Raw genomic sequence first — 15615 nt, 5'->3', positions numbered from 1 at the left:
CACCCGACAGATCTCGGCGGGTGACAACATCTTTGTTTCTGTCCAGGATACTGCCTGGGCCTTTGTGGAATGGGCCTCGACTTGTAGAGGCGGAGGCTTCCCTGCTACGTAGCCGCCTTGATTACTTCTTTGATCCAGCAGGCTATGGTTGCCCGCGAGGCCACTTCCCCTTGTTTCTTCCCGCTGTGAAGGATGAATAGGTGGTCCATATTTCGTATGGATTCCGATCTTTCCAGGTATTGGACTAGGCGTCTGCCAACGTTAAGATGGCGAAGAAGGCATGAGTCTTCAGAGTCCTTATGTTCGTCTGGAAATGTCAGCGAGATGGTTGGTTTAGATGGAAATGAGAAACCACCTTCGGGAGGAAGGAGGGGACAGTGCGAAGCTGTATGATCCCAATGTGAATCTGAGGAATGGTTCCCGAGAGGATAGTGCTTGAAGCTCGGAGATGCAACGGGCTGAACATATTGCCACTAGGAATGCAGTCTTCAAGGTCAGGAGCTGTAATGACAGACTGTGTGTAGATCTGAAGGATGTTCCCGCTAGGAAGTCTACAGAAGAACATAAGAACATAAGAAAATGCCATACTGGGTCAGACCAAGGGTCCATCAAGCCCAGCATCCTGTTTCCAACAGTGGCCAATCCAGGCCATAAGAACCTGGCAAGTACCCAAAAACTAAGTCTATTCCATGTAACCATTGCTAATGGCAGTGGCTATTCTCTAAGTGAACTTAATAGCAGGTAATGGACTTCTCCTCCAAGAACTTATCCAATCCTTTTTTAAACACAGCTATACTAACTGCATGAACCACATTCTCTGGCAACAAATTCCAGAGTTTAATTGTGCGTTGAGTAAAAAAGAACTTTCTACGATTAGTTTTAAATGTGCCCCATGCTAACTTCATGGAGTGTCCCCTAGTCTTTCTACTATCCGAAAGAGTAAATAACAGATTCACATCTACCCGTTCTAGACCTCTCATGATTTTAAACACCTCTATCATATCCCCCCTCAGTCGTCTCTTCTCCAAGCTGAAAAGTCCTAACCTCTTTAGTCTTTCCTCATAGGGGAGTTGTTCCATTCCCCTTATCATTTTGGTAGCCCTTCTCTGTACCTTCTCCATCGCAATTATATCTTTTTTGAGATGCGGCGACCAGAATTGTACACAGTATTCAAGGTGCGGTCTCACCATGGAGCGATACAGAGGCATTATGACATTTTCCGTTTTATTCATCATTCCTTTTCTAATAATTCCCAACATTCTGTTTGCTTTTTTGACTGCCGCAGCACACTGAACCAACGATTTCAATGTGTTATCCACTATGACACCTAGATCTCTTTCTTGGGTTGTAGCACCTAATATGGAACCCAACATCGTGTAATTATAGCATGGGTTATTTTTCCCTATATGCATCACCTTGCACTTATCCACATTAAATTTCATCTGCCATTTGGATGCCCAATTTTCCAGTCTCACAAGGTCTTCCTGCAATTTATCACAATCTGCTTGTGATTTAACTACTCTGAACAATTTTGTGTCATCTGCAAATTTGATTATCTCACTCGTCGTATTTCTTTCGAGATCATTTATAAATATATTGAACAGTAAGGGTAGGGTCCCAATACAGATCCCTGAGGCACTCCACTGTCCACTCCCTTCCACTGAGAAAATTGCCCATTTAATCCTACTCTGTTTCCTGTCTTTTAGCCAGTTTGCAATCCACGAAAGGACATCGCCACCTATCCCATGACTTTTTACTTTTCCTAGAAGCCTCTCATGAGGAACTTTGTCAAATGCCTTCTGAAAATCCAAGTATACTATATCTACCGGTTCACCTTTATCCACATGTTTATTAACTCCTTCAAAAAAGTGAAGCAGATTTGTGAGGCAAGACTTGCCCTGGGTAAAGCCATGCTGACTTTGTTCCATTAAACCATGTCTTTCTATATGTTCTGTGATTTTGATGTTTAGAACACTTTCCACTATTTTTCCTGGCACTGAAGTCAGGCTAACCGGTCTGTAGTATCCCGGATCGCCCCTGGAGCCCTTTTTAAATATTGGGGTTACATTTGCTATCCTCCAGTCTTCAGGTACAATGGATGATTTTAATGATAAGTTACAAATTTTTACTAATAGGTCTGAAATTTCATTTTTTAGTTCCTTCAGAACTCTGGGGTGTATACCATCCGGTCCAGGTGATTTACTACTCTTCAGTTTGTCAATCAGGCCTACCACATCTTCTAGGTTCACCGTGATTTGATTCAGTCCATCTGAATCATTACCCATGAAAACCTTCTCCATTACGGGTACCTCCCCAACATCTTCTTCAGTAAACACCGAAGCAAAGAAATCATTTAATCTTTCCGCGATGGCCTTATCTTCTCTAAGTGCCCCTTTAACCCCTTGATCATCTAACGGTCCAACTGACTCCCTCACAGGCTTTCTGCTTCGGATATATTTAAAAAAGTTTTTACTGTGAGTTTTTGCCTCTACAGCCAACTTCTTTTCAAATTCTCTCTTAGCCTGTCTTATCAATGTCTTACATTTAACTTGCCAATGTTTATGCTTTATCCTATTTTCTTCTGTTGGATCCTTCTTCCAATTTTTGAATGAAGATCTTTTGGCTAAAATAGCTTCTTTCACCTCCCCTTTTAACCATGCCGGTAATCGTCTAGTACTAGGTTGAGATTCCATAGGGGCACCGGCCACTTTAGCGGTGGTCGGATTTGCTTGACCCCTCTCAGGAAGCGGGAAACATCAGGATGTGATGATAGACTGATGCCATCCACTTTGGCTCTGAAGCAGGCCAGCGCGGCCACCTGAACTTTGAGGGAGTTGAGAGACAACCCCTTCAAGCCATCCTGCAGAAATTCCAAGATCATGGGGATTTTAACTATTCACAGAAGGATGTCGCAGTCCTCACACCAGGCTTCGAATATTCTCCATATTCGTATGTAAGTTAGAGATGTAGAGAACTTGCGTGCTCGGAGCAAGGTGTCAATCACTGCCTTAGAATATCCGCTCTTCTTCAGGCAAGTCCTCTCAATGGCCAGACCGTAAGAGAGAATGGAGTTGGGTCTTCGTGGAGGATCAGTCCTTGGCGGAGAAGGTCCCTGTGTGGAGGTAGGCACAGAGGGTTCCCCGCAAGAAGTCTTCGCATGTCTGCGTACCATGGCCTTCTTGGCCAGTCCGGGGCCACTAGAAGTACTAGCCCCCTGTGGTGTTCTATCTTGCGGATGATCCCGCCCAGTAGTGGCCATGGGGGAAATGCGTACAGCAGGTCTTCCTGTGGCCAGGTCTGGACGAGGGCGTCGATTCCCTGGGATTGTGGTTCTCGTCTGCGGCTGAAGAACTTGAGAACTTGGGCATTGGACTGGGTTGCCAGAAGACCCATGGCTGGGGTTCCCCAGTGGTTTACTATCAACTGGAAGGCTGTGGTCGACAGCGACAATTCCCCTGGGTCTAGACTCTCTCTGCTGAGGTAGTCCGCAGTGACATTGTCTTTTCCCGCGATGTGGGCAGCTGAGATCCCTTGCAGGTTTGCTTCTGCCCATGCCATTAGGGGGTCTATTTCCAGGTACACTTGTTGGCTTCTGGTTCCTCCCTGGGGTTGATGTAGGCAACTGTTGTGGTGTTGTCCGACATGACTGACAGATTCGCCCCAGAGTCTGTGACTGAATTGTAGGCAGGCTAGTCTGACTGCTCGGGCTTCTAGTCAGGGGCAATGGGACTCTTCCTTGTCCCATTGCCCCTGGGCCGTCAGTTCCTGGCAGTGGGCTCCCCACCCTCGCAGGCTCGCATCCGTGGTGAGCAAGATCCAGGTCGGTGGGGATAGTCTTACTCCCTTGCTCAGATGGTCTTCCTTTAGCCACCATTGGAGCTGGGTCCGAACCTCTGCCAGTAGCCAGAGGTGAATGGAGTAGTTCTTGGACATTGGGTTCCATCATAACAGTAGGGGACGTTGTAGTGGGCACATGTGGGCCCTTGCCCATGGAACGACTTCTAGGGTTGATGTCATGAGACCAAGATCTTGGAGGTAGTCCCATACCTTGGGGCGAGCATAGTCCAACAGTTTTCGCAATTGGTCCATCAGTTTCCTTCTCCTTGTAGGGGGAAGAACAACCTTGTCTTGTTTGGTGTCGAACCAGACTCCCAGGTACTCTAGTGATTGGGATGGCTGCAGGCAGCTCTTGGCTGTGTTGACGACCCACCCTAGATTCTGCAATAGATTCTTGACTCTGGTGATCGCCTGGTGACTTTCCTCTGGAGATTTTTCCCTGATCAGCCAATTGTCCACATACAGATGTACGAGGATTCCTTCTTTCCTCAGCATCGCCGCCACTACCACCATGATTTTGGTGAACGTCCGAGGAGCAGTAGCTAGTCCAAAGGGAAGTGCCCCTCCCAAGACAATGTCTATAGAAGGAATGCACACTTTCACAGTACATCTCAGACATGTTTAGTCTTCAAGATCAACATCACTGGATCTAGAGAGCAGTGATAGGTTGGATAAGAAAAATGCTTCAATGTGATATATTGTCTCCTTAATAACATGTCCTACCCAAGGTCTGATAAGGCAGTGAGATCACACATGACTCAATGGGAAGGAATAACTGGCTGCTGTACTAAGTAACAATTTCTATCTGCATTATGCCTGTTCTCCCATTGATTTCTATGGCCCATAAAAATGAATAGGGAATAAAACAAATTGGATGAATATGATTCATTTGTGGGACTCTCTCCATTCATTTTGGGGACCCCCGAAAGAAACTAAATGGGGTCCCATTTGTTTCCAGATTCTCATTCATTTTAAACAAAGGCACATCCCTAGCGATCAACTACTTTCTGCAGTGAGACTCCTGCTTAGACAGTATAAGAGGAGTTGCAAAATGAACTACTGAGTCCCTGCAATGGTTTGCTGGAAGCTGCTGCTTGATTGCTGCATTTCTGAATAGAAGAGCTAGGATAAAGGCTTATAGTGGACTTGGAATAGAATGTTGTGGTGAATTTCATTTGTCCTTATAGATTTGTATAATCATGTTCTTTCTTTTTTGTTATCAAGTTTATTCCTGAATAGTGAAATTGAAACTGCATAAATAAAAAGTTTTAAAAAAGAATGCTATGCAGTAGTTCTTGGGAATGTGAGTACTCTTCTGATACACATACAGGGGGATGGACTTTGGGCAGTGGACTCTGTGCTGAGTTCTGAGTTGCTATTTCACCAATGTGACATTCAACACTATTAAAAGACAGTTATTCACCTGCATTACCTGTAAGCATAAAGATTACAAATAAATCTAGTTATGTGTTGTTTAAACATTAACCTTTGACTTCCCAGCCCCTTCATCGTTTCCTACAGGCATGTACTTTTGCTCATCCTAGTTAAACCAGCATTGTGCTTCAATATTGTCTATCAGTCTCAGAAAGTCAAGAGCTACTTCACATGGCTGTTAACTCCTGTGGGTTAAGAAACATTAAGCATTGCAGTGCATAACTGTAGAGGGATGGGGGGCAATTGTATCTGTTACTGCATGAATAATACTGAGCCCAGTGATTGGTATAGTTATCTGCCCCTGAGGGTTATAGTGAGCTCAATGATAATTTAAGAAGGTATGCTAAGCCTTAGTACTAGTAAATTCAAAGATATACAATATCCACAGTTGATTATGCTCAGTGTAGAATGTTATTCTAGAACTTTGTATACTAATTAAGGATGTTTGCACTTGTATATATGTTTAACCTTTTATTGCATAGCTTCTAATGCAGTCCTGGTTTCTGCAATAAGAAAAGCAATGTTGTTTTATTTCAGTGTGTTTGTTGGTTCTGTTGTGGTTTTGAGGTGTTTGAGTGGATTCTTGGGTACTGTGGAAGATGACCACGCCCTCGGGGAGGAGCCCCGTGGGGAGCCACAGTACTGGGCTAGACTCAGGACGCAAAAACACAGAGATTTGTCTTTTATTGCACAGCTGATGGATACCACCAGAGGTGGCAGTAGTGAGGTGATCCAGAGGTAGCAGTCCAGGGACCCTCGGCAGAGGGAACCCGTCTCACCAAGATGGTATACAGAGATCCAGGAATAGGTTTCCCAGCACGGCAGAGCTGTAGATGAGACAGACTGAGAATTAGATTACTCGCTAAAAGGTAGCTGTAAGGTTGATGATTCCACCAGGCAGAAGTAGATGGATACAGGCACCGAGGCAGGGAGAGCAGGCCCTTGAGGAGCGAGTACCTGATCCCAGTAAGGCACCTAAAAGAAAGCAAAGGGCCCCCGAGGAGCAGGTACCCAGGTTAGAGAATACCCCGAAGGGCAGAGGGGGCTTCCAGCGGCAGCACAGAAGCGGCAGAGTAGCTTAGACAGGACGAATCCAATCCTTGCTAACTCACAGGCTGATACAGTAAGGACTCGGTAGAAAAAGTGCGGCAGTGCCGGGCACCCGCTCGTTTGCCGCGCGCACAGTTCGGATCACATACCGCTCGATACAGTATTTAAATAGCTTGCAAATGCAAGTCGCATCCAAGAAGCGCAATCCATTTTACTGTATAGAGCGCTATACAGCGCCTATACAGTAAATGTAAATGTATTTGAAATGTAAGGTACCAGGAAGTGGATCCCAACTTAAAGCAAAAGAAAAGGATCAGAGAAGTATCAGCCGGCCTAAACTCTTGCCTGCCCAACCTAAAATCCAACGCACCGGGAAAGCCACGCTTCAGGATCAGGCAAACTTTCCCCCAGCCCCCGCTCACCTGCCCTGGCCGCATCCATGGGTGCCGGTCTCCGGAGCAGCCCCAGTCCTCTTTCCCCTCCTCCCGGGGCAGCCGGCGGCAAGAGCAAGAGCGGCTTCAGCAGCCCGGGGCGGATCGAGCACTCCCCATGCGAGGCGCGGCTTCCAGCAGCCCTCGCCGGCGATGGTGAATGAGCGCACGCCGTGACCTCGGACGTCCAGCTGCCCCCGGGAGGAGGGGAGAGAGGACTGGGGCTGCTCCGGAGACCGGCACCCACAGACGTGGCCAGGGCAGGTGAGCGGGGGCTGGGGGAAAGTTTGCCCGATCCTGAAGCGTGGCTTTCCCGGTGCGTTGGATTTTAGGTTGGGCAGGCAAGAGTTTAGGTTATGCTTGGAAACAACAGGTCCTTCCTTCCTGCTCCGGAGCTGTCAGCGCGCCCGCACGGGAGACCGGCACCCATGGACGCGACCAGGGCAGGTGAGCAGGGCAGGGGGAAGTTTGCCTGATCCTGGCTCCTCTAAAAGTCTTGTCCCGGGGGGTGAGGGGGTCGTTTGCCTGTGAAATTTCATCTCTCTGACCTGATGCTCCACACTAACGCAGGGGTAAGGGTAGGCGGTAAATTAGCAGGTTAAACACGCGGCAAAACTGCAGGTTAAAAAGGCGATAATCGGGGCACACGTTACTGTATGGGAGGGAATAGCTAATCCGATCGTTTACATCTCATATACATGCCGCGGGCGGAAAGGGTTACCCGTTGATTCAAAGAAGCGGTAAGGATGGGTTAAAAGGGATAGTGAATCGCGGGTTGGACTAACGCGGCCAAATTGTGAGTAGAAAGCGGGTTAGAAGCAGGGTAACCGCGGCCACGCTTTACTGTGTAGGCCTGTCAATGAGCTAGCAAACAAGTACAGGCTAAATACCCGGATGGTGTGATGTCACTTGAGGGGGGGACGTCCCCGAGGTTCCCGCCATGACGTGGATAAAGACGTGGGTGGCGCACGCATGCGCACCCTAGGAGGCCCGTAAGAGAAACATGATGTGAGGCTTTGCCATAGGCATTCCAGGGACGCCGTAGAACAAGGCTTGCAGACACAGCGGAAGCCATCTTCCCAAGGCTAGCAGGGAGAGCAGAGAAAAAGGTGAGGCACAAGGGTCGAAGCCGTCTGAGACCGATGGACACAACAGGTTCACAGGGACAGTTCCCCTCAGCAGTCTATTTATAGAGGGGGAATCCATCACTACACAGGCCACACCCCTAGATGGAGCTACATTTAATTATTTAGTTGTTTCATACTTATATTCCACTTTTTACAATCACCTTGTATAAATTGGATCATAAAATACAAAAAATATATCAACAGAACTTTATAATGGTTCTAATAGTCATCAATAACTTGTTATTGGAACCAAAAAAACATAATAAAAGCATACAATTTCAAGCTAAAACTTTGAGAAACAAAATATTCAAAACAAAAAAAATCATCTAGCTACAGATGGAAAGCTTCATTAAACAAGTACATTTTAAGCCCCTTTCTGAAGTTCAACATAACAGTTTTTGATTTGAGTGCTAGTGGAACACTGTTCGACAAGACAGGTCCGGCAACTGAGAATGCTCTGGCTTGGGCTAACTGTAAATGGCATTCTTATACCAGCGGCAGAACCAGTCAACTTTGGTCAGTCAGCTGCCATGCCCAGGTTGGGGTATAAGGGGTTAATGTTTTTCAAATATTGGGGGCCATCTTCCTGTAGGGTCTTATATACCATCATCGAAAACTTAAACCAATCTAATGGCTATAGGTAACCAATGCAGTTCCATCAAAGTTGGTGTGTTACTATGTCACTATTAAAAGTTACATTTTTTTTCCCCGTTACTTATATCTAACTCCCCCCACCCTATAAAATTGTCAAAATATTTTGTCCCTTCACACTAAATTAAAGGATTGCACAAAAAAAATCCTATAGTTGTGGAAGCCTTGTGACTATTATTAAACTGAAACAGTGATAAGCTTTTGTGCAAAATGCTAGACTTCAGGATGTGTGGCTTTTATTAGCGTTTGTAATTCTATTACGGCTTTTAATTAGAGCTTTTGAAAGCCTCTCTTTACAATCACATTAAGTAACATGAATACAGAACTTTTTACAAATTGTCCACAACAACACTCTGAAATAGAAAGGGAAATTTTCAAAGCCATCGAAGTGGGTGCATCTAGTTTTACCTGCATTAATTGTCCTTTTGAACATGGCCTCCTTCCACATGGCTACAAATCAGCGCAACGCTCCACAGCGTGTGCACTTACAGCCACACTGAGAGGGGACGGGTTTAGATCGGGGGAGCATAGTTGACATTTTCAACTCTGCATTTTTTTTTCCATTAAAAAGGGCCCTGCAGAAGACAAGCAGATAACAAGGATCCACGGGTACTTTGTACTCATGTCAAGTTTCAAAGGGAAGTACACTCATTCTTTCCCTTTGAGAACCGATGCAAAATGCATGAGCAAAATGTACCTGCAGGCTTTGCCCCCAGTATGGGCAATTTGAAAATCGCCCTCATGGGGCAGTAAGACTCTCTGCTCCTTAGAAAGGCATCAAAACTCGATAGCATTATTCATTATTTGCCACGCAACCTGAATTATTACATATTCAAAAAAACATAAAAGCCAGTGCAATTTTCATAATAAAGATATTTTGGTCTCCAGGACACTATGTATATATATATATTTTTTTTTTTTTACCTGTAGTCCTTTCATCCAAGCCCAAGCATGTCCCAAATTCTCTTCGTTAACTTCTGCTAATTTCTCCTGCCATGCTGCTATGCCAGAATCAAACTTCACTATGTTGAACTTGCTTTTGTGTTTTAGCTGTTCCTGTGTTAGAAAGTATTGAAGGCATTACCAAATACACATTTTGTCATGTAAAACATGATCACTAAAATTTCTGTCTAAAGATTACCTGCATGTATTTCCTAGCATAACTTGCAGTAAAAAGGCATATGAGAGTAAGTTTTGCGCATTGTATGTGGCGACCCTTAGGGATTACCACTATGTGGCCCTAGTTCCTAAAACCTTTGGGGTAGATTTTCAAACCGCGCAATTTGGCGTACTTTTGCTGGCGCATCAGGCGCCAGCAAAAGTACGCGGGATTTTAGTAGATACGCGTGTAGCCGCGCATATCCGCTAAAATCCTGGATCGGCGCGCGCAAGGCTATCAATTCCGTATAGCCGGTGTGCGCCGAGCCGCGCAGCCTACCCCTGTTCCCTCCGAGGCCGCTCCAAAATCGGAGCGGCCTCGGAGGGAACTTTCTTTTGGCCTCCCCTCATCTTCCCCTCCCTTCCCCTACCTAACCCACCCGCCCGGCCCTGTCTAAACCCCCCCCTTACCTTTGTTGGGGGATTTACGCCTCCCGGAGGGAGATGTAAATCCCCGCGTGCCAGCGGGCCGCTAGCGCGCCGGGACGCAACCTGGGGGCGGGTACGGAGGGCGCGGCCACACCCCCCGACACGACCCGGGCCGTAACCACGCCCCCGGGCCCGCCCCCAAAACGCTGCCGACACGCCCCCAAAACGCCGCGCCGACCGGGCCCGCCCCCGACACGCCCCCCTCAGAAAACCCCGGGACTTACGCGAGTCCCGGGGCTCTGCGCGCGCCAGTAGGCCTATGTAAAATAGGCGCACCGGCGCGCAGGGCCCTGCTCGCCTAAATCCGCCCGGATTTAGGCGAGCAGGGCTCTTAAAATCCGCCCCTTTGAGTTAGCTGTAGGTTTATGCAGAGGAGGGAGGAGCGCCCCATTTCCAGAGCGGCATCTCCACGGAGGCCTTTGGAATTGCCAACCACCCCCCCCCCCCTGTATAAAGACAGGTTGCATCATAGACAGGCATGGCTTTTTGAGTTAGAAATTGGAGGGGAAGGAGCTGCTTTTTCTTGAGTTGATTTTCTTCCTATTCTTGGTGTGCTAGGTCTCGCAGCTTGGGTTTTACACTGAATAGAAAGGAGGTAATTGCCTTGCAGTTACACAATTTGTCCAGTAAGGGTGTCCCAGGGTTTGTTTAAGGGATTTTTGGTCTTACTTTTGAGAGTTTCTCTGCAAGATCTCTGGTACTTGGCCTGGATTAGGAGACTTTCAAGGAGTCCTTTTTCTTGGGGAGCCTGGGAGAAGTGGAGAACCTACTGCTTGCCATCTCACAATCCGTGGATGGATCAGTGATGACTAGCTGCAAGAGCATTCCGGTTTTTGCTTTTTTGTGAAAATTTGCCCTGTGTGTGGGGGATGTTTTGCTTCCATCCTTCCTGCCACAGAATGAGGAAAAGCAGAGGAGCTAATTATTCCCTGCTGCCTGGATCTTTCATCTGAAGGATCCCATGCATATTATAGGGAAAGAGAACTGTGAGTAAGAGCCTTTCTGTATCATCTGGAGTCCTCATCCAGAGTCTTCGCCCTGGGGAGAAGAGGTACAAGTCAGGGAAGTGCAGTGTTTAAGACTTTTTTTGTCTCCTTGTATGTTTTTCGGAAGGGGATTTTCCACATACAGCTAGGAGATCCCTGTCAGTCTGGGAAGCCTTGCTTTTCCATGCCCTTGTTACGGTCCCAGGCCATGCCCCTGGACTTTCACTCACCGTGCGGCCCGGTCCGGCCACGGGACTTCTGGCTTCTGACCCGGCTTTGTTCTTGGACTCTGACTTCAGCTTCTTCCGCCTCCACAGTTATCTGGTTCTTGCTGGCCCAGAGGATTCTCCTAAGTCCCAGTGGCTCGGGCTCTCACGGGCTCCTCCCGGGGGAGCCGCGGGCTTCCAAGGGTGAAGACTCTTCTAGCCTCCTGGGCCCTGCCGTCCTCATCTTCCATCTTTTTGGCCGCTTCCTGGATCCTTGGTCGCATAGGGTCCCACCTAAGTCCAAGAGGTCCAGGTCCCTACAGGCTCCTCCTGGGGGGACCTCGGTCTTCCAGTGGTGAAGCCTTCTTCGGAGCCTCTCTTCAGCGCCGCCTCCCAGCTGTGATGCTCACTGTGGGTCTCCACAGTGCTACACCTGCAGTCTCAGCCGGCCCAAGGGTCCACGATCCTAATAGTTCTAGAGGGTGAGTTCTTTCCTAGGCTTAGTCACGGAGATACAATTCCACAGATGGAGAACTCTGTTGTGCTCAGAACCAGTGTGTGAAGTGCCACAACTTGCTTGTGAATAATTGCTATAGTAAAGTTTTGTTTGGCCATCCAACTTGAGTGTGCAGAGTATTTTGTTGGCACACACATCCTCCCCACTGAAAATGAAGTGAGACCTCTTCAGAAAAGAAAGTCACCCCCATACCTTGCGCCTTGGAGAACTATTCCTCCCCCTATCGGAAAGAACCTGACACCCCCCAGGACTGCAGGATAGAAAGAGAGAGTTTGCCCTGTGACTCAGGCTCAACCAGAGGAAGAGAGGCTACATGTAATTAACTAAGAGCCTTATTCACTCTGGCTTTTTTCCTATTTTGTATCTTCTTAAAAGTTAAGGCTAAGACTCTCTAGGGCTTATCCTTGACTGCCATCTTCATTTTGAAAAATACATTGCACTGGGCCTCTGTTAAAATTTCAGATTTTAATTTTCACTTTTACAATTAATAGATTGGCAGCAGGCTACCTTATGTTGTATCGGAGAGTGGAGAGTGGTGGGCAAAGAAGTAGCCTAGTGTTTAGCGCAATGGGCTACAAACCAGGAGACCAGGGTTTGAGTGCTGCTGTTGTGCCTTGTGACCTTGGGAAAGTCACTTTACCCTCCATTGCCTTAGATTGTAAGCCCTCTGGAGATAGGGAAATACCTACAGTACCTGAATGTAATCCACTTTGAAGCACTGAAAAAAGTGGAATGTGGGGTGTTAAGATCAGCTAATAACATATTACTTATTGTACCATCAGTGTGGGATACAAGATTAATTAGTACTAAAAAGATAGCCTTTTTACTGTGGCTCCCCTCTTACAAAACAGTCTGCTAAAGTCCATGCATATCGTTTCTAATTTTTGGGTGTTTAGGAAACAGGTTAAGGCCTGGCTGTTTGACTAAGTCCTTTAATTTTATGGTTTATACTGATTTATATTGCTTTAGTTAAGATAACAATTATATGTATATTTTATTTTTGATGTATAGTAGAGTGGTAATTTTGTTCAAATGTTTATTTGTGCTGTTATTGTTTTTAATTATTTGATACATTTATTAATTTTTATACTGTCATTCTGAGGTATAGTCAAGACAGTTTACAAAATCAATGTACATAAAATAAAAACATACATTTATTTTTTTTTTTAATTTTTATATACCGGAATTCCTGTATGCAATACAAATCAATCCGGTTTACAAGTAACGAAAAGGTTGCCCTGGTCTGGGGGGTTAGACCGGGGTTATTTTACATGGAACATAGAACAATAACTAATCAACCATTGAACATTATTTCAGGGAATATTGAAAGTAACAATAATATTTAACAAATTTAAACATAATAACAAATAAACTTATTCGTGTATTGAATAGTATGTGTGTGTTCACCTTTTTACAAGGAACTTTAGTAGCGTAAATGGTCTGCAGTAAGCGGTAATATAAAGGTGAATATTGAATGTTAAATAGACATGCGAATAAGCAAGGACGGGTATGTAATTAACAACTTTCAATGACACATATAAAATACAATTCCTCTCCATAGGCATCCCAACTTCAAGCCATGAAAAAAATTCAGCGATGGAATTATATATGTGCTTATAATTCAATAAACTCTATCTCTAAATTGTACTTAATAAGTTTAATTATTCTCAAATGCCACTTTGAAAGGCCAGGTTTTCAGATCCTTCTTAAAGATCTGACAATTTTTCTACACCCGCAATTCTTCCAGCATCATATTCCACAGTTTGAGCCCAGCAATTGTAAAAGCCCTGTACCCAACTTCAGTCACAAGAGCATTATGCATCGATGGTATACTTAGTAGGCTCTTATTTGCTGATCTCAAATTTCTTTGTGAGATGTGGAAATGTAATGCAGCTCCCGGCCAGTCAGACTCTTTATGGTTCAGCATTTTGTGAATGAGACTTAACACATAATATTGGATTTTACTGGCAGCCAGTGTAATGACATGAGTATGGGCATAATATGAACATAATTTTTGCTTCCGGTTAATACTCTCGCCGTGGCATTTTGTAATATCTGGAGTGATCTTAATGTGTTCGCTGGCAATCCTAATAATAATGCATTACAGTAATCCAGGTTTGAAAAAATCAAGTTTTGTAATACTATAAGGAAGTTGCTTAAGTTTAACAGAGGTTTTAAACCTCTTAATAGATGCGGTTTATTATACTCTGCCTTAATTATGGAATTGATGTCTCTATTGTTAAATTAAAATCTAATATTACACCTCAGTCATACATTTTCAGTGATTTCACTGTTAGCAGATCCTAATGCAAAGTATAATGATGTATTCAATGATTTCTTTCTGTTTAACCATATATTTTCAGTTTTTTTGAATGTTCAATACTAACAATGTGAAATACTTTTTGAATTGCAGACATATGTTTAGTATCTTAAATGTATGGTCAATAGAAGTGTCAACTGGTATAACAAATTGAACATCATCTGCATAGATGTAAATATTTAATCCTAATACAGAGAGAAGTTTGCATAGTGGTACTAGGTATACATTAAATAATATAGCAGACAATGATAAGCCCTGTGGGACTCCTGTATGCATACTCATGATATCAGAGATGGAATTACCTATCCTAATCCTAAAAAGTTAGATTTTCTAAAAATGAGTTGAACCATTTTAGAACTTGTCTGGAGATATCAGTTTCTGCAAATATATGTGATATTATTATTATGGTTCACAGTATCAAATGCTGACAAATCAAGCAATATTAATAAATATGACTGTCCTGAATCAAAACCTCAAAGTTGTGTATCAGTCATTGATAATAAAAGTGTTTCAGCATTGCGATTTTTTCTAAAGTCAAATTGATTTGGGAAGAGGATGTTTTCTTTTATAAATGCGGATAATTGTGAGTGTAGCACTTTCTCTATTATCTTCGCAATAAACGGTAAGGAAGAAATTGGTCAGAAATTATTTAATTTGATTATGCCTGTGCACGTTTTCGTACTAGGTTTTATGGAGGCACATTTCAATGCAGGAGGAAGTTCACCCTCAGACAGTGAAAGATTCACTATATTGGAAATACTTGGAGTAATAGTTTCTGCAATTGCTTTCAATGATTTTATAGATATAGCATCTAATGGATGTGTGACTAGGTTCATTTTCTTTACAAATTGCTATATCTCAGATTGTGAAAATGTTTCAAAATCCACCCATCTCGTAGTGCCAAATACTTGGGAAGGTATCTTTTGATGGACAGGTTGTGAAAAACAGTTAGTTAATTTCAAGATTTTATTATTAACAGACTGTGCAAAATCATTGCATCTAGCTGATAATGCTTTATTTGCTTCTGAATGTAATGATAACTGATCTTTTATTACGTTATTAACTGTGGCAAATTTAATATCATGTATTTTCTTAGCATAACATTCTTTTTCAGTTCTGTTGATAAATGCTCTGTATTTCTCTGCGTTGTGCTCCGTAACTTCCTGATGTTTGAGGAGATGGTGTTTTTCTCCATGACCTCTTTTTTTCTGAGAGAGTATACCAAGCAACAGTAGTTCTCTTACCAGTTGTGATTTGGAAATGATTGGACTAATCTCATCAGCTATCCTATTTGTCAAATGATTCCAAGAATCCATCACAGTATGTATACTATTGTCTATTACATGCTAAGCACCTCAGATAATCTCTATTTTAGCTCCTCTGTATTCAGTGATTTACGATAAGAGAAGGAAACATTCTCCTTACGTAACATGGAGTATTCTGTTTGAATTGAAAACGTAGTCTTAATT

General features: G+C 44.3%; 1 protein-coding gene across 1 annotated transcript in view; it reads right to left on the bottom strand.

Moving 5' to 3' along the window:
* The window catches only part of VWA3B (von Willebrand factor A domain containing 3B), a 632585-nt gene that overhangs the window by 444547 nt on the left and 172423 nt on the right, over positions 1 to 15615 (bottom strand). The window contains exon 13 of the mRNA XM_029603312.1: positions 9455 to 9586. Coding sequence (XP_029459172.1) covers positions 9455 to 9586 — 132 coding nt within the window. The remainder of the gene's footprint in view (positions 1 to 9454; positions 9587 to 15615) is intronic.

Source organism: Rhinatrema bivittatum, chromosome 5, assembly GCF_901001135.1.
Source record: "Rhinatrema bivittatum chromosome 5, aRhiBiv1.1, whole genome shotgun sequence".
Taxonomy (NCBI): domain Eukaryota; kingdom Metazoa; phylum Chordata; class Amphibia; order Gymnophiona; family Rhinatrematidae; genus Rhinatrema; species Rhinatrema bivittatum.
This window is presented reverse-complemented; position numbering and strand designations above follow the sequence as displayed.